General features: G+C 35.5%; 1 protein-coding gene across 8 annotated transcripts in view; it reads right to left on the reverse strand.

Annotated features, from left to right (window-relative positions):
• The window catches only part of BBS9 (Bardet-Biedl syndrome 9), a 276,456-nt gene that overhangs the window by 121,751 nt on the left and 127,560 nt on the right, over positions 1 to 27,145 (reverse strand). For all 8 annotated transcript variants that reach the window (XR_014884013.1, XR_014884014.1, XM_085226608.1 and 5 more), the window contains one exon: positions 17,502 to 17,724. Coding sequence is in view for 6 of the 8 variants with exons in the window: in XM_085226608.1 (XP_085082734.1) it covers positions 17,502 to 17,724 (223 nt within the window). In the remaining 2 variants the exon portion in view is untranslated. The remainder of the gene's footprint in view (positions 1 to 17,501; positions 17,725 to 27,145) is intronic.

The raw sequence follows: 27,145 nt of genomic DNA on the forward strand, positions 1-27,145 counted from the left end.
GATTAAATAAATCTGAAAAAATTCAGTTGAAAGTTACTAAGATAAAATAGGAATCATCTAACTTATGGACATACAAAGCAGAGGACCAACCTTGCTTAGCTAAGAGGATTAAAATGGAATGGAATAATTGTTACCAACAGAAATTAGGACAGCAATCCTTACTGTCTGGTGAAATAAAAGACGCAGGAAAAAAATGATCAGAAAGTAATTATGACCTTCTAGTTTCTGACAACAGTGAGCAAAGGTTTTGAACAGCCCCCAAACATGAACTGCAAAGTGACACACTGCATTTACAAATGGCCTTAAATTACCCTATTCTAGCACAGAGATAGAGCTTGTGAACTGGGACATTTTCTTCTGTCCTCCCCAACTCCATAATATTGAAGACACAAAGAACACAGGATGAAACAATACAGACTACTAATTGATAAATCCATGATTATCCTATTATCTGTTATCTAATCTATGACTAGTTATCTGATCACGAGAATTTCAATGAATAGGCATTATCAATTTATCTAGTAATACGTAACTACAGAATTCAAAATGAATATGACATGCGCTGTGAACAAAGTAGACTATTTGCCTTCTTCATTCAGTTTTGTAGAGCAAACTGTCAGTTCATATTGGAAAATAAAAACTGCAATGATTCTGGGAACAAAACTATCATTGAAAAATATTTAATTAAAAAAAACAACAGTGATACTGCAAGACACCTGAAAATTCTAGTTCTGGCAAGTTTGACTTGGTGAGTAAACTTCTGAATTTATATTTGGAGAGATGTCTGACTACAAAATACAAAAATTCAGGTTGCAAAATTAAATATAATCTTTTTTTTTTTTTTTTTGAGAATAATAAGTTAGTCTCTGTTATTCTGCATCTCCAGATACTGCTTAGAAATAAGCAGCACATTAATGAAAAAAACCATGAATACAAGCATTTTCCTTTAATACTACTTGAAATAAACCCTACAAACATTTATCAGGCCAAGTTAAACAGCATATAGACTCTTTGAGCACTTCTGAAGCAGCCCAGGGCTTGAAAAGAGAAAAATAGCATTCTCCTTTTTATATTGCAAAAGTTTCCTTCCACAATAGGAATCACAGAATCATAGAATTATTTTATTTGGAAGGGACCTTTAAAGATCATCCAGTTCAACTCCCCTGCAATGAACAGAGACACCTATAGCTAGCTCAAGTTGTTCAGAGCCACATCTAGCCTTGGAATGTCTCCAGAGACAGAGGTACTCACCACCTCTCTGGCAACCTGTTCCAGTGCTCCACCACCCTTACCGTTAAAAAAAAAATTATATCCAATCTAAATCTCCCCTCTTCTTGAAATAAAATCTTCACTGGAAAAGCTTGCTTTTCTGTTGGATATATCAGAGACAGCACTTTTTGTGTGTGTGTGTGTGTGTGTGTGTGTGTGTGTGTGTGTGTGTGTGTATTGTAAATAGTGCTCAAATCCTAGATTTGTCAGTAACATGCAAGACCTCAGTGTCATTACATTTCTCTATACTGGTAGATACTTCACTTTTACTTATTGATCAACTCTATGAATTTATTAGTTGTACTAGCAGCTAGAAATGAATCAAATGATAATAAAATATCTCTGCTCCAATACTGCAATAAGAAACATACATGATTTAATTCAATTTCATTAGTATTTAATACTTTATTTACCATATTTGCTACTGACCAAATCAATTCAAGCATTATTGCAAGTTAGCTTAACCCTTTAGACTCCTCAAATCTCTGGAATTGATTTTTAAGATGAAATTATCATGAGGATGCCTAGCATTACCAAATTGAGGCCAAATCTGAGCCCTCTGCTTCTGTGTAGAAGTCAGAAGCAAACATCATTACTTTGGCAGGTCTAAGACCAACAGATAGGAAATAAAACTGGTAATGACAATCACCACACAAGTTTTGTATGTCTGAAACAAAAAAGGCACCTTTGGCTCCTTGTGTGAAGCACCTCAAAGAGAACTGAGTTTTTTAAACTGCCAAGGGCATTTCTACCAAACACATGGTATTTAAAGATACGAGAAACTATGCTCCTAAAAATCCCCAATCACTCAGGAAAACCTTGGCACTGAACTTTTCAGACTCAACTTGCTTAATGTCATCAATGTGAATTATGTTCAGAAGATAATGAATGCTTAGAACTGTGTTCAAATCCAACCTCCTCCTTTTAGTAAAAGTAAGGTCTGTTTTTATAATAAAATGCCATGTCTGAAACAAAGTGGCTTTTTCTACATGGGAAGGCAGAGGATTAACTGTTCTGCTTCATCTTCTAAAAAAGTTGACGTTGCTGCTACTGTCCAACATGATAAATAGAGTGACAGAGCACATGAAATATAAAGACTCTCACAATCGGCTATTTTTATCTGTTATGCTTACTTAATTCTCTTATTCAGTTCTCTACATTTTAAGGATCACCTTTCAGCCTGATAGGAATAAAAGGTTACTTATTCTAGAAAATGATTTTGTAATTGTGACAGGATCCCCTGAAACTTGGTGAAGTACCAAGTGGAAGTTACAAGATACGGGTAGCCCCCAGTCCATTTCCTCTTCCAATCATGACTTTGTTTTATTTATACAACATTACTACATGCTAAACAAAGTTTATGGGAAATTAACAGTCTGTAATGCACAGATTAAGCAAAACAATTCAGAAATCTATACCTCATCTTCAAAGTAGCTGCAAGAAGGCAATCTGAAGATTGCAGGATCAAAAACACAATTTAAAATGTGAAATAAAATATTAAACAAAGCCTGTAACTGGACAGAATGAATTGAAATGACAGAGCTTTAGAGATGTTCTTGTTTATAACGATATTAATCTTTATTTTTTTCCAAGAAAAATTCAGTGACACTAAAGTGACAGATTTATCAATACAGAGGCTTTTCTGCAACAAGGTTGGCTTGTTTAAGAAAGCCATAAACAATCCAGTTAGTTTCTAACCATAATAAGAAATTCACCAAGGTTCAAAACGTGCTTGTGTAGTTTATACAGACTCAGGATAACAGTACCCCATTTTACAGAACTAGACACAAAAAACTCAAGGCTAGAAACCCTAATTGGTTTGAAAGGTCAGGTTAAGCATAATTTGAAATTGGCATCTACTTTCTAAAACCGATTTCAAATCAAGCTAGCTACCTGTAAACGTGGATATGCTTTAAACTGTTTGGAGGATTTCTCCCTACCAAGCTAGTGCTATTACTGCTACACCCCTTGCTCTTGTTTCTTTCATCTTTAGCCACTTCTCTACTTGCACATCACTTGAAACTAACAAGTCCAATTAAAAAACCTGAGAGACGATGCAAAGACCATTCAACTGATGAGCTTTTTGTAAGAGCACTGACTTTTCAAAGTTCTTTTTAACTAAATAGTTTAGTAACACCACGTGCAACTTCTTAGTTCCCACAGAGAGCACAATATTTGAAGATAATCTAAATATTTTAGAACCAAATAGACTAAAAATACTAGCAAATATTATTCCATTTATATCGGTAGATATCGGAAATATTTCATTTGAAAATTCAGTGACATCCTTTTGGCTGATACACTATTTTTGCCTCACTTAAGATCAACTTTCACTCTCTAAGTGAAATAAAATTTCATCCTGAACTGAGTTTCTTCATTACAAGGAAAAACCTGATAGGAAGTAACTTCTAAAAACAAATCTAAATATCATGTTTTTTCAGTTCTTTGCATTAAAGAACAACAAACACCACCTGTGTTCTTATGAAGAATTTACTGGATAGTCAAGCTCATTGAAGGCCTGTTGCATTCCAATTTTTTTGCTTATTCAAAACGACTGCAACAGATCAGGTATTTTCTTAGCTTTCTTTTTTTTTTTTCCTTCCATGTAAAAAGTAAGCTTACTAAATTCATACACTGAATGACCAAAGGCCAAGAATATGTATCACAAAGTGGCACGGAAGTGTTCTCTGTCCCTTTGATTTAATTTGGTCATGTCTACAACACCAAGTTCAGCAGTAGCAGCCCATCCTAAGAGTGAATGAGTTTACATTGAGGATTCAGTGTGCACTCTCGTGTTTTAAATGTTACAATTCTGACCTGATCAGAAACTGAAGATTGTTCATGATTTCACGTTCAAACATTGCCCTACAGGTTAATGCAGACTTTCGCCCTCCTGACATTCATTAAATCAGACTAGCATCAAAAATGCAACAGACCCATCAATGCTATACTAGTACATGATAATACATTGCAGGATTACGAAGACTTGAGAAAGTTTATTTGTACTGAGCAGTCTTTTTAACATTTGCTCCTGAAGTTTTCTTCCTATATAAAGCTAAAGAAAAACAACGAATGACTCAAATGAAATATTTCCTTGATACTAAATTCAGATTTAGAAGGAGCACATATGGGATACTGGAAGTGTTTAAAGCTTTACTGTCTTTTGCAGCAAAAGTTACACACATGTGGATAAAGTGTGAGAAGCCAGATTATTCCCTTTCGGGCTTCTCTTTCACCATGTTTCTATGTCACTAAAGAAGCTGAAGCATCACTAAAGAAGCTAAAGCTAAAGAAAAGCTTAAAGAGAACTAGCAAAGAATAATACCAGCACTAGTAATGCCCCAGCTCTGCCCCACTGTTCTTTAGTGAACAGTTACAACAAGGCAGAGCATAGAAAACTTCTGATTCCTGTTAATTAAATAATCTTAGAGATTATTGGTCTTATTTAAAGACCAATACAATGCTATCTTGATAAATTACTTGAGAATACTCCCATGTATAATATTTTACATATACGAACCACCATTTCACAGACAGACTCTGGAAATAAGAACATTAAATATAGATTCAAACGATTAAAATATTATTGCTAGGCAGCACTACAATAGCTACATTAACACTCCAGCTACATCTTCCTACACTGGCAAAAAAAAATTGTTGAAAATATTAAAAACCTCCGTCAGCTGAATATAAGTTTTCCCATTGCAAATGATCCAGAAGGTAAAGAGGAATTGAAAAATACACTGTCTAGAAAACAATTTGTCTAAATGGAGTATTCAAATTCAGATCTAGTTTCCGTAGCCAAATAGCTTGTAAGTATAATGCCTTCAGCTGGCACCAAGCTTAATGATTTTTTATCGATCTGCCCATAGCTTAAGTGCACATGTAAGGATATGGATTGTTAAACAATTCTTATTATCTATCACTGATTATGGAAATATAATACGTCTTGCAGCAGCATCTGCACTTTCTCAAACATGAAAGTGTACTTACAGCAGACCATTCATTTAGTCCTGTGAACTCTCTAACGCTTGTGGTATATTTCGTGCACCAACTAAACACAAGAGGTTTTTTTTTAAGTGCCCATTACATGACAAGCCCTTGTCTGTTACAGCTTATGTTGTAAGCAATAAAGTTAATTTGTAGTTGAGTTGCATTAAGTGCAATTGTACAGTAAAATTGCAATTGTAATTAACAAGTTAAATTTAAATTGTTTGCATCTTCTTCTCCATGATTCTTAGCTTCTCCTCAATTAAAGATTTTAATCAAAATGAAAATAATAAGGAAAATATATTTCAAATTCACATTTTTGGCAGCTGCTGAAGTCAGTCCTCGCAAAAGGTTTGGTAGAGTTATTAGTACTACATGTTGAATATTTGCTACTCAGTATTCATTACGAATCAAAGGGAATGAATTAATGAAATTTTAATACTTTGTTTATCACTCTATCTCTGCACTTGTCATGAAGATAAGATGACAGCATTCCCATAATTGTGCCAAAGTTGCATGAAAAACATACGGGGCCTTTATAGACCCCTAATTTTGTATTGCTTTTTCCTTCCAGATATTAGTTCAGTGTTTCTCTTGTCTTTTTTTCTAAAACCAGACCTGAGATGTATTACAGTCATTACCTGTGCCTTCCTTTTTATCCAAACACTGAAGGAACTCCATCCTGAATAAGTGAATTTCAACTCTGAATGCATTTTTAGAAGTTTATTTCAGTTGCATTCTGCTAAGTGTGCAGGTTACTACATGAATATAAGTAAAACAATAACATATACTAGTGTGAAATAAATGAGATGCTGGCTAAATTAAGGCAATGGCAAAACTCCCAACGACTTCAATGAGGCCAAGATTTCACCCTTATCTTGTTGATCAAGACAATTATTTCACTGTTCAGAAGGACTGCCGTGCTAGCCAAGAATTTCTAAATAGAACCTATCTTGCACAGTCTTAATTGTATATGCCTCTATAATTATTCCTTTTTCCTTCTACCAAGGTAAACTATTGACTTGCCAAAAATATTACAACATAAGAAAACAGCATACACAACAAAGACCTTTCTTTCAACTTAGCAGAAAGCCAGAAAGACCAAAGCTCTCCTGCGTATAAATCTTGCTGCTGATCTGCAAATGAATAATTATCACTTCTCTACCACTCATTACCAACCACTGATGTTCACGCCTGCTGAAGTGGCCAGCCTGCATTAGGAAATGCTTGACCCAAGAACTGAAGTGTTTTGTTGTTTTTGCAGTCTCGCTGCAGAAAGGCACCTATTTCTCAGTGAACCACAAAGCGCATGCTCAAAGGAGTATCTCCTACATAGCATGGACTGACATTAAGAGTAGTCTAACCATGAAAAGTATAACTAAACATCACATATATTTCTATACCACATTTGTAATACACTCCGTAACTGTATTAACCAAAATGACCCCATGTATGTGTGATTCAGTAGCCAGAAGGAGTCAAGTTATATACATAAAAATCAATTTTGCATTACACTAGAATAAAACTCTGCTTTTAATGTGCTACAAAAATGACCTGAAACAAAGGCTCTTTTTTGGCAGAAAGATACCGGTAGTTTATATTCAAAAATGTTTGTGAAATTTGTTTTAAGAAGATTGTAGAACAAGCACTTTTATCTCAATAACTAATACTATGACATAAACAAAATTTATTAATTTGTTCTTCTGAGACTTGGAGAAGATCACAAACTAATTAATTTTGTCAATATAGTACCTTTCGAGGGAAAAAACAGTTGTTTAGAAGTTATTTATTGCCATGGGCACCATAAGAATTTTTCTTGCATTCAGAAGAACTTTCAGCTCAAAGTTCACTGCATTTTCCTATCTTCCCATGATCCTACTATCTATAACATGCAATGCAGTGCTTGATTGGTCTGAACATCTAATTATTTTATCCTAGATTCCGGTCTGACTCTCTTATACTGCTGCATAGAATTTCCTTCTTCTCAGCAGTTTACAGTAGAAAGTAATCAGACTTGGCATATCCATTAATTTACTCCATTAAATTTAATTCCCAGCTGTAATTAACACTACTGCCTGCTTTATCAATCACACCTCATTCAAATGAGAATGTCAGGTTACAGCTTCATTTAAGCATGCTGGGACATCACTATCTCGGTTACAAAGAATCCTCTCCATTTTAGCGAAGATCAACAAAAGTTATCAATTCATAGATATTTAAATTGATTTTACGATCATTAATCAGACTTCACTCTGTAATATTCTCCACAAGTTCCAGTATATAATTCAAGAATTCACTTATTTCTATGCTGCTTTGGATGTAGTGCTCAGGGACGCGATTCAGAGGAGGGCTGTTAGGGTAGTATGGTTAGGTTGCAGTTGGATTTGATGATCTTAAAGGTCTTTTCCAACCTCAGCAATTCTATGATTCTATCAATATCACCAGCAATCTTTTTCACTAGAAAATATCTTGGTTTGACTGAAAAGATTATTTGGAAGTAAGTGCTGGAATGCACGCATGCTTATCAGTACTCTGATTCAGTTTTAAGATAATAATGAAAGATTTCTCAGTAGAGCTACAAAATTTAATATAGTTCAGCACCACATAACTCACATTAAAAAAAGGGTGGCCATAATATTTATTACCCACTAGTTTTACTATTTCTGTTCAGCCACCCATTTGAATTGAGGCACCCTTCATCAACCATATACATCAGACACTCTCTTTGATCACTAATGATAAATGTAAGAGCTGAATAAATGCTCTTTGAAATCTAGAGTGTGGCACAGCTGCTTATTGTTACATTGAATATGGCATGTCATTAAAATGGAAACTCAATTCAGTGGAACATCCCACTAATCATATCTCAATTCCAAAGGAATCTCACTTTGGGTGAAATCTGTAATTTACAGTTTAGTTTTCCTGAAGGGGAAAAACAGCCAAGCTTTGGTTTAAGTCTAAATTAATTAAAGTACATCTTTCATTAAAAGACAGAGAGATACTGGCAGTGCACTTTGCTGTGGTACTTGTATACTTACAACACTCAGCAGACACCCAAGAAAGATGAATTCTACCACGTCAACCATGTGTAACCTATCAAGCCTGCTTTTTTGTTTTCATTTTTTACCAGTTTGCTGGAGGTTTACACAGCCCTACAAGAAACTCATCTGCATTATCTGCTTAACTAAGTATTACTTTTATGAGTGTTTTAGCAGAAGGTGAGCTAAATCTTTGCTTCAAAGTACAACTGAATGAAAACAATCTTTGCAAGTCAAGTTTAAGTAGTTTTTCATTTTTGCTAAATCCACTTTATTACTGCTGTTTGTGGTTCAGTCAATGAAACAATTCAAAAAGAAAAAAAAAAGAAATTATTTTAAAGAATTTTCACATCTGCCAGTGTTATGAAGCACCTTATGTTTGATTTCATTACATTTTCCAGCTGAAACACCAGATGAAAGTGTTAGAGCCAGGTGAATCTGAATAAACACAGGGGCAAGGGAAATGTGAATTTATGAACCTTGGCTTACCCCATGAACACTGGCTGAACCATCCATACCAATTTCATGAGCAGACTCTCACCAGCTGACTGTTCACAAAGCAAAGCGATACAGACATAAATATGACTGCTCTTCAAAAATGAAGAATGCTACAATTCTTTAAAAAATTATTAAAAAAACAAAAAACTGACATACTGATGATGCACAACTTTACAACACTCGGATATTCGGATTCGGGACGAGGTCAGTTCTTTCCTCCCTGAGAAAAAGTCATCAGGTCCTTGGGGTACAATTCACAATGTCACTACTGAGGAACTTTACTGCAACCAGATCTGCATTCTGTCTGTGCCAGATGTATCACTCAGAAATTATAAGGGAAATTGAGAGAGATTCTACACCACACTGGGTGCCATCCATAACACATGATGTTCCCTTGACTGGTTTCAATTCAGGTTGATAAGAAAAGTTATGCCTGCAGAGGCACAGGCTGCATCCCATGCTCTAAAACCCAGCCTGTTCAACTACAGCTGAGTGCACTGATCCAAACTCCCAGAGGCAGAGAAACCCACCCTGCACTGCCAGATGGATTTGGCTGCATTGTATGTTCTCTGAATCTCAAGTGCTCCCTCTCAAAGAGGTGTAGTTAACCCCAGGGAATTATTCTTTAATTGCAGTGTAGTTTTCCATCACAGCAAAAAATTATCGTTTATTAGGACAGACAGTCCTGACTCTCTGAAACTCACAACCCAAGAAAATTTTAGCTGAACTTCCAATAAGACCCTCAAATTTTAAGTTTTGTTATCATGTATTTATATATCTCCAAAATAATCCTTCCAGTATGGAATTCGTCATGCTTAGACTAAGACACAAGGCTTTAAATATTAGAGACAATCTTTTACCTACTACAGTTGTAAGACCTTTAAAACTAATTTTTTCTGTTTCAAAAAACCATTGGGAACTTTCCTGTGTGCAACTCAAAACCAGCTGTACTTTGCAAGTGTAAACTTTCCAAGTGCCTGGCTCTCTGCAGATTTTTGGCAAATCTATTTGAAACATTGAAAACTAGGGGCCTGAGCCAAAGCTTACTGAAGCCTATGGAAAAACTCCCAGAGATTTCATCAGGATTTGGATTAGGCCCTGAAAGAGTCCGAAGTAATTGAAAAATCAGATCTGCATGTATAAAATATGCAATTTTCACTGGGCTTAAAATTGCTAGACTCCTTTATGGTAATGTAGAAGATCAAATACGTTATAATTGGTGTTAGAGATGTACATAGAGTGTTACACCACTAATTACCATGGATTTCCACAGCTTTGTACACGTTACTTACAGTCCCTTCATGACAAAAGCAATAAAATCAATCGCACACACTTATATTGCATTCTAAAAAGACCTGAACGCGGGGGAAAAACACTAATATCATCATAGTTCGAGTGTTTTTTTAAATTCAGGACCAAGTAAAATATGAACTAAGAGTATCCCTTCAAAACCTCTAGACCAAGTTTAGTGATTAAAAAAAAAGTCATGCAAATAAACTATCTCACTCTGGACATGCTTGCTCTGAACACCTTAGAATTGTGTAATACTACGAATTTCAGTTAATATTTACCTAATTTATGAGAACAGAAAAGAAGAATCTTGTTTACTCAAACTGAAGGTGTCAGAAAACAAAAGAAGTAAATACAAAATGATCAAGCAGTGGTGCTTAGGACAGTGATCACAGCTTCACTTGACGAAAATTGATGCACATCTCTGCTGACTAAAGGGTGTCACCTCCAATCAGATGAAACTGAAAGAACCATTAACTTTGACACATTCTGGCTTGAGTTATATATGATGCCGTGCTTCTGTTGTGAATCTCTCCTGGTGCCATTCTGTGGAAGAACCTCCTTTGTCATGGCTGCACTAACAAAAAGTAGACAAGTGGTAGTCTTGTCTAGATAGGAACTGAAAAAGAGAAGTAACACTATCTAAATGACAGAGCTAATCATGATTGTTAATGCCTACAGCTCATCCGTGAACGCTGGAGCATTCTCTGTACGATACAGGTCCTCAAAACATCACAGAAATATAATACTTGAAGGAGTCAAGGCAAACGTGTCAAGCAGAAATCCATACTATGGCTGGACAAATAAGATAGATTCCACAATAGTAACACATATTAAATAAAAGGATTATACTATACTATTAGTATTAGGCTTTATTTTAAAATAGATGATATCATGTTACAGCCTTTTAAAATAACTACCTAGGGCTTTCTGTTTGTTTGTTTTACTCACTAGTGTTGAATCTTCTGAAATGAAAGGCCAGAGGCTGCAGACTTCCTATTTTAGCAACACGCAGCTTTTCTGTATCTTTGAGCACTTAACCACTTAGAGCAGATTTTAGAAGTTTAATTAATGGTCTCTCAAGGACAAAGAATACAGAATATAAAGTACAATGACAAATGTGATCACTAGGGAAAATCATTTCAACTGGCAATTTTTTTCACCAAAAGCTTACCTCAATATTACAAATCTTTTGTGACCACTTATGGTTAAGTAGGACACATTAAAATTTAATGGATTTCAAGGCAAAGAGTCAGCAGTAGGACTATACACACAAGGCACTAATGTGTTGATCCGAGCTGTACTTAGATGAGGCAAGCTGGAACTGCAACATTGCCAACTAAATTTCATAGGATAACAAATGAATGAATCCCAAATCTCATGTGGGATTTCTTTTTTATTCATTATGTATGACATTTTCCTCTTTAAATTATTCATTTTTTAAAAAATGTTGTTGCTTTAGCCTTCTTAATCTTTGCACTCCTCCATTCCATGGTTTTTGCCAGATGAAATATCAATTGAAGAGGGGAGATTTTCCCAACAATATAATAAATATTTTTCACAACCCTGCATACAAAAATCTGTTTTGCTACCCTTCCATCTTGTTTTGCTTCTTTTGACTCTAAAAGAAAAATCAATTTTAAAAATAATTTCAATGTTTTATCATTACTTATGCAACCTCTGTAGCAACTTAAAAAAAAAAATTATCTCTGTCAACCAGCATGATTAAATTAGACTAAATTGAAGACCACATCAGTCATTCTTCCTCATTCTCTTCCCCTGCCTATGATCCAATTTCCTTGGTTGTACAGATAGATATAAGTATAGACTGCAAGGTAAACTGGCTTACGAATATCCAGTCATCTGTAACTTGTCTTTTAATAATAAAACACCTAAGAACAAATGTAGGTAGGTGCTACAGCACAAAGCTGAAAGGCATTACGCTTGAATTCTACTAATACAGATGTTACTGGCTCGTGGCATGACCTTGGGTGTGCCACTTAAGTTCAATTTTCCATTCCATGAAATTAAATTACTAAAGCTACTAAAACAATGGAAATAAAAGTTTTCAAGAGTGAAGTTACAATGGAAATTAGTTACAAGAAGTAACATACCACATCAGAGAGCCAAATAATGTTTCTGGCTCCACCAAGCCATTCTTAAGCTTTTCTTGAGCAACCAGAAAATCTCTTTGCTCTAAGTACTCCCAAAATTCTCCCTGATGATTTGCTACTCCCCTTCCTTTTCATTAAATCAGCTTTGTGAAGCAAGGGACATATTGGACTTTCAAAAATAGATCCCAAATAATTAGTTTTAAATATCCAGTGTTACTATTTGCTTATTTCTAGCCTTTTGAATTAAGATAGAAGTGCTCACTATGAACAGCCGATAAATTCCATCCAAAATATTTTAACAGTAGAGAGCTAGTAGTCACGCTAAACTTGCACCACTGTATCATGTTGCATTTTATGCCATATCAAGTCTCATTATTAGCTGGCATGACACAATACAGCAGAAGTACATGGCAATGCTATGGGCTGTTAAAAGTTATGGCAACATTGTTCTTACTGTGATTCTTATATGATTACCTGCACTGCAATTAGGAGAGCAGAATGTTATGAGCTCAACAGCTGAACCATGCAGACCTGCAAGAATTGGATACAGAAGCACAGAACGATCGTGCTGTTTAAAGATTTAGTCTGTTATGCCTTTGTCAAACCTTCCCATAATTTCATTGCCTGACAGACCCATGTTAATACCTCAGGGTTTTCTCTACAGTAACTGCCGTGGGCCACTGAGACTGACAGTTAACCAAGAAAATGGTCTTCCTATCCCTTTATTGCTACCTCACACCATCAGAGGTATTTATCATAAGCCACCTGAGGGAGTATAGTTACTTGCCCTGACTATCACAGTGAAGGAACTGTGTATATAGCTGCATGGACATCAAAAGTTATAGTACAGGAAGGAAAGCAATGAAGTGTAATGCAGAGTGGAGGGAAAAAAAAAAAAAAAGGAAAAAAAAAAAAGAAATTACAAAAATTTAGGAAAAGAGCCTGAACAAAGAAGAGCCATACTGGTAAGAAGGAGCCTTACTAGAAAGAAGACCTACAGAGAGTAAACACAAAGTACACATTTTACCCAATGTTTCCCTTTGCCTTTATTAAGGTAGAGAAGTAAGGGAAGTTTAAAAAATTAACACAGTGATGGCTGGCCTGTTTTAGTTTCAATACAAAGCAAATGATCTTTAACAGGTAGAGAAGCAAACCCTAGTAGAACTGCTGCAATATACAGCTGCTTCTTGAGAGAAATCTTGGCCAAAAAAAGAGAGCAAAAAAATACATAATTGTTACAATGCAAACATACATTGATTTTTCAGATCAGATGTTTGCACGAGACATTTGAGTGTTTTAGAGAATGAAGAGTAATGAATGTGATATTTTAGTGACAGTCACATTCAGACATTCATTTCAACCAAAAAAAAAAATCTATCCAACCAACAAATGTAAGAAACGCATCATCTTTCTGCATAAAATGCAGAATTCAGTCTTTCAATACCATCAATTTTAATTTTTCACTCTTAATAAATGACCCAATTCCTGGGGGAATCAGCCTCCCAAGACACTATATTTACCAACCTATATGATTTTAAGGAAGCTGGAAAAGATTAGTTAGAATTTTCTTTGCAAAATTTAAAGTGATTTAATGTCAATTTCATGTTCAAGTGCTTTTTCAAATAAACCAATACAAATGGATTTACATGTAGTGATTTGTAAGTGTGCCTGCAAGATCTCTGGGCACATTTAAGGAAAAGAAGTCCTCAACAAACTGACTTTCAATGAGAAATAGTCAATTCTATTAAGGTTCAATTCCTGAGATCACAGGTAGATACAAATGTGATCGAGGTAACTCCTAGGGCACTTTCATAAATATTACCCCTGCATCATGAAATAGTGAAAACAGGCAAGGAGCACTATGAAAATTACGAGCAAAACGCTGGATCCAATTTGGACAATGTCAAAGTTTCCATTGACCTCAGTGGACTGCAAGTTCCATCAATCAGTACTGACCAATATTCAACTGATGTTCTCCTCATGCATAGTAGCACATCAACTGAGGGTTCCTTAAGAAATATGACCTATGTTGCTGTATTCAACCTTTCCAGCTAAGAGCATAGCTTCAAATCACTCAAACAATACTACAGGATTTTGAAAATACCTTTTTTTTTTTTTTTTTTTTTTTTTTTTACAACTTTCAGGAAAAAAAAAGAGAGAAAAAAAAAACCACAAGAGGGAAGCTTTTGTCTTCCAAGAAATGACTTCAAATACATTCTGAGAGCATATGTATACATAACATGTTAAAAAAAATCCAAAGCAGTGTATTTAAAGTTAGCACTTACCCATTCATAACCTGAATGATAGAATTGTTATTATACAAAGCAGTTAACACCAAATCATTTATAAGCTCCTTGCAGAATAAAATTATAATCAACTTGGTAAGTTAACCAAATGTTGTGAAAAAAAGTCTAAAAAATCCTATGAAAATGAAATGCAAAGTCAAGTATATACCACCACGCTGAGGAAAATAGCATTATAAATATAAGAGCAGATGGGAAACAGTTGTTTAGGCAATTAATATGTAGGAAAAGTATCTGGAAATAGAGCTGGAGCAGAGTATAGCAGCATATATTACTTTAAGAGAGAAAGAGACTGATGGAAGAGTATTCCATTTTGAAAACAAAAAGGAAAAGAATGGAAAATCATCCAAAGAAAAAAGACTGAAATAGGCCACAATTAGTATGAGAGAAAAGTTTCTGATGGGATACAGTAATACCATTCCAAAGCTTAAAGGCTTATGAAGGACACCATTAATTGCCACTTCTACCTTCAATATTCACAAGAAACAGTTTGATCTGCAGAAAAGACAGTGTAATTAAAATACTATGAAAGCCTTCCTACAAGGACAATTAAACAATCACACAGGCTATCAAGGAGATTTTCCAAACTTGTACAAATTTTTTACGAGTTCAAATAAACTTCTATCAAGGATGCTCTGGATACTTTTACTCCATTGCAGCACAGAAGAGAGAACTAGATGGGCAGCTGGTGTATTTTCTAGCTCTACCTTCATGTAAATCTTGAATAGTACACTGACAGAATACTATCCGCAAATCCTATTTCCTGGACGCAAAATGTTCCTACATTTCCTTATCATTTCAGTTCTGAAGATTCAGTCAAACTGAGGAAACAATCAGCACTCCACAGATTTCATTGATGATGCACTCAGTAACTGATTTTAATTTTAAATAACAAGTTTCTCCAGTGCTTCTATGTTGTTAATCTAAATAAGTAAATCCTGCTAAAGCACAATGCAAAGGTCCCCTAAGCAAACCAGAAATCTTGAAAAATACACAGGCATCCTAAGAGACCTCTAAAATCTATAGAATTAATTTGCTGCAGGTAAGCAGGACTTATTCTACGAATTCTCACACTCATTAAACTCAATACATGACAGCTTGGGTGGTCGACAACACCTTCCTTCCAAAATCCCTTGGCTTTGACTCACATGTGGGTTGGCACCATTCCCCAAGACCCTCACCCTTCCCCTCATTCAGATGTCTATTTATTGCCAAAGGCAACACAGTGTATGATACGGTCTCATGTGTCTTGAAGTTACCTATGATCACATTCAGCCAATCATTCTGATCAACTCATAAGAAGTTGACAATGCTTATAAGAACATTTTGCATACTGGAAAGCTATTGTGCCCCTCTTCAACCTTTCCTATTCCCCTAAATAGAAATAATTAAAAAAAAAAACAGCAACACCTTTGACTAATTACAATTGTTATGCTCTTCCCTGAATTCTGCTCATCTAAGTTTTTCTTAAATCACGTTTCTCAGTCATTTCAACCAAATGATCCACACAAAGAGGAATCATTAAAGATATATAACTACATCCCAAAGCCAGAGTTTTACTTTAAGAGGATCATGTTACTGACTTGTAATACAGCACGGCTTGGTTTGGAAGAAACCTTAAAGTCATCAAGTTCCAAGCCCCTGCCATGGGCAGGGCTGCACCCACTAGATCAGACTGTCCAGGGTCCCATCCAACCTGGTGGAATTGAATGCTTCTATGAGGCAACCACAGCTTTCCCAAGCAACCTGTTAATGTGCCTTTCCATGCTACGAGTAAAAAATTTCCTCCTAACATCTAGCCTAAATCTCCCCTCTTTTAGTTTAAAACCATTCTTCCCAGTCTGCACATATAAAAAGTTGGTCTCCATCTTACTTATAATCTTCCTTTAAATATTGGAAGGTTGTAATGAGATCTTCTCCAGACTAAACAAGCCTGACTCCCTCAGCCTGTTTTCATAGCAGAGGTGCTCCAGCCCTTTGATCTTTCTCTTGGTCCTCCTCTGGACCCACTCCAGCAGTTCACATCTTTTGTGTTCTAAGGGCACCAGGCAGTAAATGCAGTACCTGACATGGGGCCTCCCAAGGGCAGCGTAGAATGGGACAATCACTGCTGTAGGTGAAGGAGGGCATCAAGGCCAAAGAACACAGTGACATCATGTGCTTTAGGAGACTATGAAGCTGAATGAGCTTCCTAGCTAAACACAGAGCTGGAAGCTGGAACAATACCATGCAGCCTAGTCAGGAGGAGTGTCTGATGTTTATTCAGAGAAAAGAGGCAGGAAGAAAATGTCTTGCAGCCTAACAGAAGATGCTATGTTTCAGAATCTACTAAAAAAATAGAGCAAAAGTAATTTTGCTCCTGATGTTAACTAAAAAGTAATAGCTTTTAAAAATGGACACAAATAACATTTTTTTAAAAATGTAACTCCAAGATTTTCATTTTTAACATTGTGTGATACTGAAATCTCTAAATTCCTTTTCTAATTGAGAAATATACATCAAGATTAGTTTGATCTTTAACTTCATGAATCATCTACCCAACTGCCACCTCTTAAACTTGCACATTGTTATACTGACTATTTTGTATTTTGACATATGCACATCACTACTAAAATTCTCAATCAAAAAACTAGGATTTATCAAGAAAATGGAATTTCTCGATCCTCACCTTTCCATCACGTATGTTAGAAATGCACATGTTCATTCAACTGAAAAGCTTAAAAATAAAAAACTGATAAAGTATTTAGAGTATCAAAACGACCATATGGGGTACATTTGCTCCATAACTATGCATGTGCTCTAGGAAGAGTTATAAGTGGTCAATAACAATCTTAAATCAAAGTTTTATCTAGCTCATTCTATTAACTTGCAACACAACCAGTGTTTGGTTTCCACAACCAGCAAAAATTAAGCTCCAAACATAATCAAGTATTCATCATTTTAAATTTTTTATATACAAATACATGTTCTAAACTATGAACATAAAGTTTGTGTCTTACCTGGCACACCAGTGGCTTGTTGAGTGGCTGTTTCGGTGCTTAAAGAAAGGCGACCACCTTTTGCCAATCTATCACAGAACAGGCTGATATTCTTCTTAAGTCTGCTAGTATCTTTGGGCATGCTTAACTGGCTGCTGAGAGACAGGGCTTGTTCCTTAGAGCTCTTTGATAAGCAAGTTCTTAGCAAGAAAGAAATGGCAGAATCCACAGTTTCTTCCCAACCCTGGATTCAGGAACAGGAAATAAAAATAAATGAGGTGATGTATAATATGATAGAGCATATAAAATACAAAGTTACAAAAGAAGGATTAAGAATTTTCAAATAATACTGATATGTAAAATATAATTAGGAGATTCACGAAAGTCATAGCCATCAGCTTGTACAGGTAAAAAATTCCCTAGCAAGCCAGAAGGGGGAAAAAATATTTATAATATTATTCAGAGATAAATAAATTTAAATAATAATACATGGACAGTTTGAAATAGATAATGGTTAAATTCAGCAGTTGTATTAAAACAGTGGACAAACAGAAGTTCCTGAATACAACATTTAGAATTCAGAACAGAATTAATATATAAACACAAACATAATGCTTTTTATGTATCATATGGAAGATGTGTTACAGTTGGTATAAAATAAAATAAAGTGTTTACTCATACAGACAGCACCCAGTAAAAAGAAGATCTGAGTTTCTTTCCCACAAGGCACTTTGAGGAGCACCTTTAAAAACTAGCATCAAGTTTGTGCTCTCTAATATGGCTTTCAGTAACACAAACAAACCAAAGACATTCCTCTGAATATGAATTCTGGATGGCAAAAGTCTTATTATTTGTTACAAAGCTATTAAATGTCTCAATTTTACACATTATTTCATTTATAAAGTGTTTGATGTAGAATCATCTCTTCTTGATGCATTCTGTAATCTTAAACTGTATTTAATATGGAGACCTTGTGATTAATTTAGAATGTCTTCAAGTCAGTCACATAGTTGACTCATTCTTCATTACAATCTTATAGAGCCTGAATGGTGTTAGCCACCAATAGATAAGACTTTGTAGTCTGCTAATTTCATGATAATTTCTCATGATATCTCTCAGTATTCAGCTACTCATAAGCAAGTTTCATATATGTGCTGCACATACGTGCATGCATAGGGAAGTAATACTAATTTGTCACAGCATTAGCATCTATCTCACAGCAGTCTTTACTAGGTAGGACTTATTTTGACAAGAATCTTTATAGACTTAACAAGATGAGGCAACAATCTGGAACGAACCAATGTAATCTGCCTTCTAAACTAACAGAAATCAACACCAAGGTAGCTCTTCTAGTGGTAATTACTCAGGTAGAACAAAAGAACAATTGCTTTAGTATTCAGATGTAATTAATCGAACCACAGTCTTCTAGTTCATAGAATCTTTAGAGTTGGAAGGGATCTCTGAAGGCCATTTAGCCCAGTTCTTTCTCATGCTGTATTATTCTTGAGTGGAAATGATCAGCTGAACAGCAAAATCACCTCCTTAACAAAATTCTGTGACTACATGAGCATAACATCTCTAGTCTGTTAGAGAACAATGGAACCAACACTTGTGAGAGTCCACTGTTAAATAAGTTCATTGAATTTCTTTTCTCAGATTCATAGGGTTTTTGTGGAGGGGAAGATACTAACACTGATACTCAAAGAAGCAAAAGCCATCCTTCCTGAACTTGTTGGTTCCTAAGAACAGGTCAAGAACAGATTCTTAGATGCTGTCAAGTACATTGGTGAGACTAAACAGTTATATATATTTCACCCTGGTCAAAACACGCACTAGTCTTCATAAACAGGGTCCTGAAAATATGCTATATTTGTATTAAAAGTTAACATTTCGAAGAGGAACTGGATCAACTAGAGGTTTTTTGGTTGGGTTTTGTTTGTGTTTTTAACATTTGCCTTTACTGACTTCAAAACAGTAACAACATTAACCTGTTGTCTAATCAGAAAATTTTCACCCCCAAAATATCCAAATTAGAATAATCATGCCAGCCAGTCAATGCTGTGATAGCTTAACATTTTTCAAATATTCCAGAAAGAGTCCACTGGAGTGTAATCTATTGACCAACCTGTGGTGGTGACAGGAAATAATCCATTCATCAGTCAATTTAATGAGTTTAATGAGCTGGTAAATGCTGTCTACATTCCCACATATTGGGCAGTGAAACTTAATACCTAAAAAGCATCAAAAGGAGTCAAGCTAGGTTCCCCTAATTATACAACAAACCATGAAAAGTAAGACAACATAAACCCAAGAATCTTGAGTTTCACAAAAAGTGAAAGAAGGACATGGTTAACTAATGTCAGCATACAGTTGCTTAGAAACTGGCCAATAATATTTCTCCAAATAAATTACAAAAAAAAAAAGCATGTAAAAGGAGCATTTAAATAAGGAGATTGAAATACAAACTAATGGAAATCAGGAAATTAAAAGTGGCTGGTATTCTGTCCCTGGCTCCCACAGGTATGTTTCACTTTGTACTGTAGCCTTAACATTTTCCATCCCTCATTCTTGTATGTAATTTCCATGTAAAACTATTTTTTCAGCAGACAGTAAAACTATCTCCTCCAATTTAAAGACTGTTTGGCCTATTAAGTCCATTCAATTTCAAAGCAGCCTTTATGATTAGTAAAAGAATACGCAAGAGTGATATCCATATGAACAAAAATCTCAACAGAAACTTTGTTGAAGTGACTTTATCCAACTAAGAATTAATGGCTTCAAGTAAGACTACATGACAGAATTCTCGGTGCAAATACAGGGAGAACTGAAGCAACAAGAAAACTTCAACACCTATGTGTTAAAAAGGAAAAAAGATATTTGAAATACAGGTGGTCTAGTCTGTAATGCACCGAGGAGTGATTCTATAGCCAGAGTTTTACTATTCACTAGTGGCTTTTGCTTAACATTCTGTGCATTTGAGGTCTGAAGGAACAGCTTCAGTAGAAGTACAGTACTACTAATTCATCTTCCTACGACCAGCAAACATTGCCATAACTGCCACAACAGAACGGAACCAGTATTCTCAGAAAGGGAACTTAAATCATGTAAATTCTTCACACTGTGTCATCTGAAACAGATATGAAAACTTCTTAATTCAATATTTTAACTTTTAAACTGAAAAAGAATTAGCTTGATATTTTGCATATACACACTACTGTTTTCCTTTGTAGAAATGAATGTGAAGACCAAATGTGTATATGTCGTTCCAGAACTAATGCCTCCTATTTATTTCCATGGAACAAAGAGCACAATAACACTTTTTCAAAGAGCCAATTCTCAGCTACAGAACACTATTCTTCAACATAGCCACCACCATTAGCTATGCATTTTCACCAGCCATAAATAAAAGCCTGCATGCCATGCTAATGAGCATTTGCACCAGAGGAGGCGACCCACTGTCATTACCAGCACTGCTGAAATATACCACCCCCACCTCACTGAGCTCACACCCTGTTTGCTCTCCATAAATGTTCAGCAAGCGTCAACAAATGTCAGTGAGTGCAGTTCTTCTGCTCAGAGGAATTCATTGACAGACCTTTGCTCCATATGCACTTCCACAGCAGACGCCATTTTGTCAGACTGCCCCTCTGCTGCCATCTGTCACACAGCAACAACATGTAAAGGAATACTGGCAGGAAGGTTCAACCCCTACTGCCATACCACCAACATCCATCTCTGACACTGTGGGCCAACATAATAAAATAGGAGGCATTACGTTTGGAGCAGCCCTTGCAGATTTGTGGTACTATAACTTCATTAGTATATATGCCCTTTGTATATAGGTTTCTCAGGTATCACAGGGTAGCTGAGTATGACAGTAAGTATACATTTAATCTCACTTTGATATAAGCTTTAATTCAGAGCACACGGGGGTACCTTATGAAGATTTAAAGGTGCTACCATTTGATTGAATATGAAGAAACCGCTACAATAATGTTCCCTGCAGGGTAAATAATTAACCTACCGTTATTTTAAAAGTCTAGACAGTAAAACTGCATGCAAAATTTTATGCTGTAGATAAATTGTCCAGCTGCAAACACTGTGCTAATCTACTGACACAATACACAAGGAAAGGCACAGGGCTGTAGCCTTCCGCTTGGCTGACTCTACTTCCCAAGAGTTGACTGGTCAACAAACAGGTTAACTAGTCACACATAGAGTCAGGGTTTTCAAAGCATTACAACATTGTTCTTAAGAATGAGATACACATACATGTGGAGAAGCATGAGATAGAACCTAACTGTAGTCAGATTTGATAGTTTTACTCCTATATTTATGGTTACTAACAGATTTATACAGTATACTTGCCTAAAAGCATAATTTTCTTAATTTTTAAGATTCTCCGTCTATAGCATCATTCATAGATCACTGCAAGTTCCTTACGTGAAAGACAAAATTGGTTGGACAGTCACAGACAGCGTATTGTGGTCAACATATCTATGTCCAGATAGGGGCCTGTAGGAAGTGGTGTCCCCCAGAACTCTGTCCTAGTACCAGTGCCCTTACATCTCTTTATCAGTGACCAGGACAGCTGGATTGAGCATACTGTCAGCAGGTTTATGCAGTGAGAGGCAACCCTGCCCAAAGCAGGGGGGTTGGAATTACATGATCTTTAAGCTCCCTTCCAAACCCAAGCCATTCTGGGACTCTATGAAGTACTGATTAAGCTAGGTTGCAACTTATTCGAAGTTCAGTTAAAACCCTATTCAGCTGAAGTTTACAGCAGTGAGCTTCCATTTAAAACATATGCCCAAGGTAAAAAAAAAAAATAAAAGAGAAAGTCAATTTTCTAATGTCAAAATAGTGATTTTACTTGGAGAAAAAAAAAAAAAAGAATCTAATTGTTCCTGCTGTAATCACCATATAGGAATTTCTGGCAGATGCAGCAGTTTTGTTCCATGTTTTCCCTCACAAGTGTGAGCTGCTTCCTTTACAGACAATATGCAGCAAATACATGAGAAACTCAAATGGGTTATAATATTGTACATTCTACCAGATTACACTGAAACAAAACAGAATGTAGATGCTTTAGACATACATTTTACCTCATATGCCATGAATAAATAAAATCATTTCTTTAAAACAGAACTTCACAAACTTTAACCAAATTCTAAGCAATACTTAGATAAATTCTCAGTTTGTTGTCTACTTTTCTTCACACTGTGAAACATCAGACTTTATTAAAATCTTTTCTGATACACTCTGAAGGTCTTGACATGCAAACCACTGATACTGTGAGCAGTGAACGCACATCTAAGCAGCCAAGTTAAGCTTTATCTAGCCGATAATATCTCCAGATACAAATTAATTTGACTAACCAGTGTAAGACACTGGGCAGTGAAATCAAAGAGTTGCAACTGAAGTCTACAGGACCATCTTAAGCATCTGAAGAGTGGATAAACCCACACTTTCTTTAGATTAACACACCTTCTGAAATGACAACACTAGTTATATTCACAGTGTTTTACCTGGACCAGATTAAACCAACTAGTTGTAGAAACAACCCAATAAGTACATTTTGTTAAATCCCTGTTCTGTAAAGTTAATAATCATCATTACATTGGGAATGTATAGGTACAGAAAGATTTTTATGCAAAAAGTCCTTGTAAGCTAGATTTTTCCCAGTAATGAAAATCTGTAAAAAATGTGAATAATACACAGATTTATTTTCAGACCTAAAAGAGAACAGACATATATGAGCAAAAAAAAAAAAAAGGGGCAACCATAAGATGAAAAGGAGCCGTGGGGTGTGTTAAAAACAAATGCTTAGATTTTATATGATACAACTTTTCATTTCCTTCACTATTCTGAAATTGGCATGAATAAATTCCCATAATGCACCAAAGCTTAAATCCTACAGAGACTCTAAACACTAGCTCTAGACTTGCATATAGAGCAAAGCAAAAAAAAAAACTGAACAGGTGAAGTTTTATGCTGTAAAGTTAGAAAATAACTAGTTTGTCACATTGCATCATTACACAACCCCTCTCCCCCCAAAAAACATTTAGGTTCATAATTAACCCCAATATAAACAACTCCGATGACTTTTCCTTTAACATAGCAATTATTCAGTTAACTTGGTTTTACCAAGCTACTATTCTTCAAGTACTTTTCTAGTTGTAAGAGATGAACAAGGGGTTCCTTTAAGTGCAAACCTTAGTTCATTTTGTGAAGCTTAGTACAGTAAAAGTATAAATTAAGTCAGTGTAGTTAATTACTTTCCTGCTCAAAGTCAGCCTGACGGAAACTTCTTCCTTGTATGAAAGCAAAACAATAAGCAACATACACTGGCTGTGTAATATATGATTATATGACTTGGTGATTATACATAGAAGGTTTGATAAGTAATAAAGTTAATGATTTAATGATTTAGCTTGCAAAAGAAAGAAAAATTATCTAAATGCCACAAGACTTTTCATGGGGGAGTTTTCACAATCAAAGATCATTTCTCCTGTGATAGACTGTGGAATGTTGTGTCTTGAAAGTCTGCTTATTACATCGAATACATAGATAAGACTGGAAGTTACTGGAATCTTTGTTGCACCTTTTACTCCAGTTAAAGACCTTCAAGAAAGAATTTTTTTTACCAAAAATCTAACAACAGAGACTTCCTTACACAACGTAATGCAGAAGAGCAGCAACTTCTCAAAGAATGCTTGCTTATAACGTAAAGCTGCTATGACAGGTTTTTTTTTTCTAAAATGGTTACAGTCATTTTCATAGTTGTTTCTGCTACCTAAAAATCTGTTCACAGTGGTTCTTGCTGCCAAATGTCTTTGTCAGTATAATGTCAAGTCATATTCACCCAAAACCCTCCACAGAAAATGTGTTAGACAGGAAGCTGCAGCATAATTGTAGGAAGAATAGATCAAGACAAATCATAGTACTATGCAAGAAAAAACTTCTCCAACCTTGAAATAACCTGGACAGGATATCCGGGTGGGGAAACACAGTGCACTATGAAGAGCAAAGATGGGGATGTAAGAAGAAAGAGAAGAACTCAAATATTGTAGGGCTGAGGACATTCAAGGGAAAGAATGGGGATAGCAACTTGGAAAGGGGGAGAAATGTGTCTGTTGGGAGATTAGTTTGAGAACAACTGCTTTATGGAATTAACAGAACTCAGAGACCATGAAAACTGAGAAAAATAAAAGTTAACATTATCTGTCTTCAGTGTAAATAAGTCATTCTAATGGCACAACAGGCAAACTTGAACAAGGCTCCTCCTAAATTGAGCTCATGAGCCAAACATTTGATTCTGTATTTTGAGGAGAATCTCTCCCAAAAAGCCTGACTTTACCTTGAAAGTTTTTATAGCTATTTATGTTATTATTCCTAAGGCAACAGTCATTTTCAGACTGCCTACATATTTATCCTACAACGATAGCCCAGTATTGAAAGAATGCAAATGCAATTTAAAACATACTGCAAAAATATGCAAAACTATTGCAAGTCAAATGATAGGAATTTTTGCAGCTGTTAACTCAGGAACTTGCCTGGCTTATTTCTTGATTTTACTCACAATAATGATTTCATCAGCTCTCAGAAATGCTACAATACTTGGAAACTCAGCTTACTGAAAGAAAGCCATAGCATTTATGCTTACCTGAATCAAAAAACCAAGCTTGTATACCTAGCACAACAGTTCTATACCCATAAGAAACATTGGTCATGTCTCTCAACACTTTGATTTCACAGTGATTTAAAAAGTTATCTTATTGTTACACATACAATTTTGGCAAGCCACTAATCCAAGGCTACTGAACTGGTACTCTTTGATGCAAGCCATGAGGAATATTTGCTAAGAATTTGCTATGCTATCAGTCATCCTATTTCACATTCCTTAAGCATATCCTACAGTTCTAATGCGTCTATTTGTTTCTTGAATACCCATGAAAACAGCATGCAACATTTGCATGTTACTGAAGTATTAATGTATTAAGTTTGAACACAGAGTTTCATGAGACAATGTATTCTTCAAGATGCACATAACCTGGTTAAATAATTATTCTCATAATTAGTTTTCTTCAACTTTGTGCATTAAAAATGCCAATTAGTAAAATAAATTAGCAAACAAAGAAAGAAAGACTCATCATAGCAATAAAAAAATCACCACTGGAATAATTAAAAAGTGGGAAAACAGTAAAATCCTGTAGACAGAGTTCTTCAATACTGATGAAAATCCAGACAACTGGCTCAAGTTTAAATACATGCCAAAACCATTAAATGCTGAAGAAGAACACTTTTAGTACAGCATCCCTTAATCCTGAATTTTTGAGGGTCAGGGTTTTTTTTGTTTCGTTGGTGGTGGTGGTTTTTCAGTTATTGGGGATTTTTTTTGTTATCTCAATCTTCTCTTTTGGAACTTGACTCCTCACAACCATCGATCCTCTTTTGGGAACTGGCTAAACAAACTCTTGAATGCATTCTAATGAACGGACTGGTTGTCTTCTTTGTAGCCCACTTCAGGAGCATGCTGTTTTGCTTTTTAACTGAAATCATCTAACGCTTAATCTTTCCTTTCCTTCAAAGCTTTTCACTAGTTAGCTAGCTAAACCAAGGTGTCGTTTGGGTTTTGCAGATGCTGTCAAAGCTGTCTGCAGGAACACAAATACAACAGAAGTCACGCATCTTCCTGAAGAATGATACGGCAGACTCACTGCTGGATGTGTAAGTGAAATCTGTGTGTTCTGTGGGGTTTAGCAAAATAATTTTTGATAAAGGAAAGACAAATTGGGCTTTGTTACTCTTGCTCTATTATTGCTTTGTTATTGCTAGATGTCAACACACCTGCATCTCAACGTGTTTTATTTTTACATCCGCGATCTCCTTGCGGATGGTTTGGTGATTAGGTCTTGGTATATCCTCCTGGCAACATTCTGCACTGTTGTGACTGACCTCTGAGGGAAATGAATTCAGCTGAATACAATTAAGTCATGTGTTGAATATAAATCTAGATCTTCATAGAATTACTGGAAGCATTCCCATTTTGTTTTCTCAGAAAATGCTACGATACATTGCTGGCTTTTTTTCTTTCTTTTCTTTTTTTTTTTTTTTTTTCTTTTCTTAAGTTCAGACTAACATAAAATTGCTATGTTTTTAAAACAGTAGTACAATACTTTTTATTCCACAGCAAGAGTTTGCAGATCTTTCAGTTTATCAAGTTTATCAAATTCTCCCATGACAATCAGCTTCTTTAAAAGAAAGAACCTGAAAGAAAGAGTTACTGATCATATATATCTAGTTGCAAGTCTTTTTGGAGACCAGCACTGCTATAACCACGGTAATGCATCACTCTTGTCATTAAACAGTTCAGATGACAGCTGACCTGAACTCCTGCTACGTAACACATATTCAGTGATTACTACTACAGTGAAATATTTTAGCATCTCTTTGTATTTGAGGTAGACAGATAACACTTCCCAAATAAAGAGAAAGCTCAGAGCCCCCCATCACAATATTTCATAGAGAAAGATGTCTGATAACAAAAGCTTATCCTATCACACAAAGAATACATCTCTTGGAACAACTGCAGTATTTTGTATGATAGCCTAGTTAGTTTTAAAGGAGAGAATATGCATTCTGGAGGCAAAATAATCACAGCA

The sequence above is a fragment of the Meleagris gallopavo genome, chromosome 6 (assembly GCF_905368555.1).
Source record: "Meleagris gallopavo chromosome 6, MGAL_WU_HG_1.1, whole genome shotgun sequence".
In the NCBI taxonomy this organism is placed as follows: domain Eukaryota; kingdom Metazoa; phylum Chordata; class Aves; order Galliformes; family Phasianidae; genus Meleagris; species Meleagris gallopavo.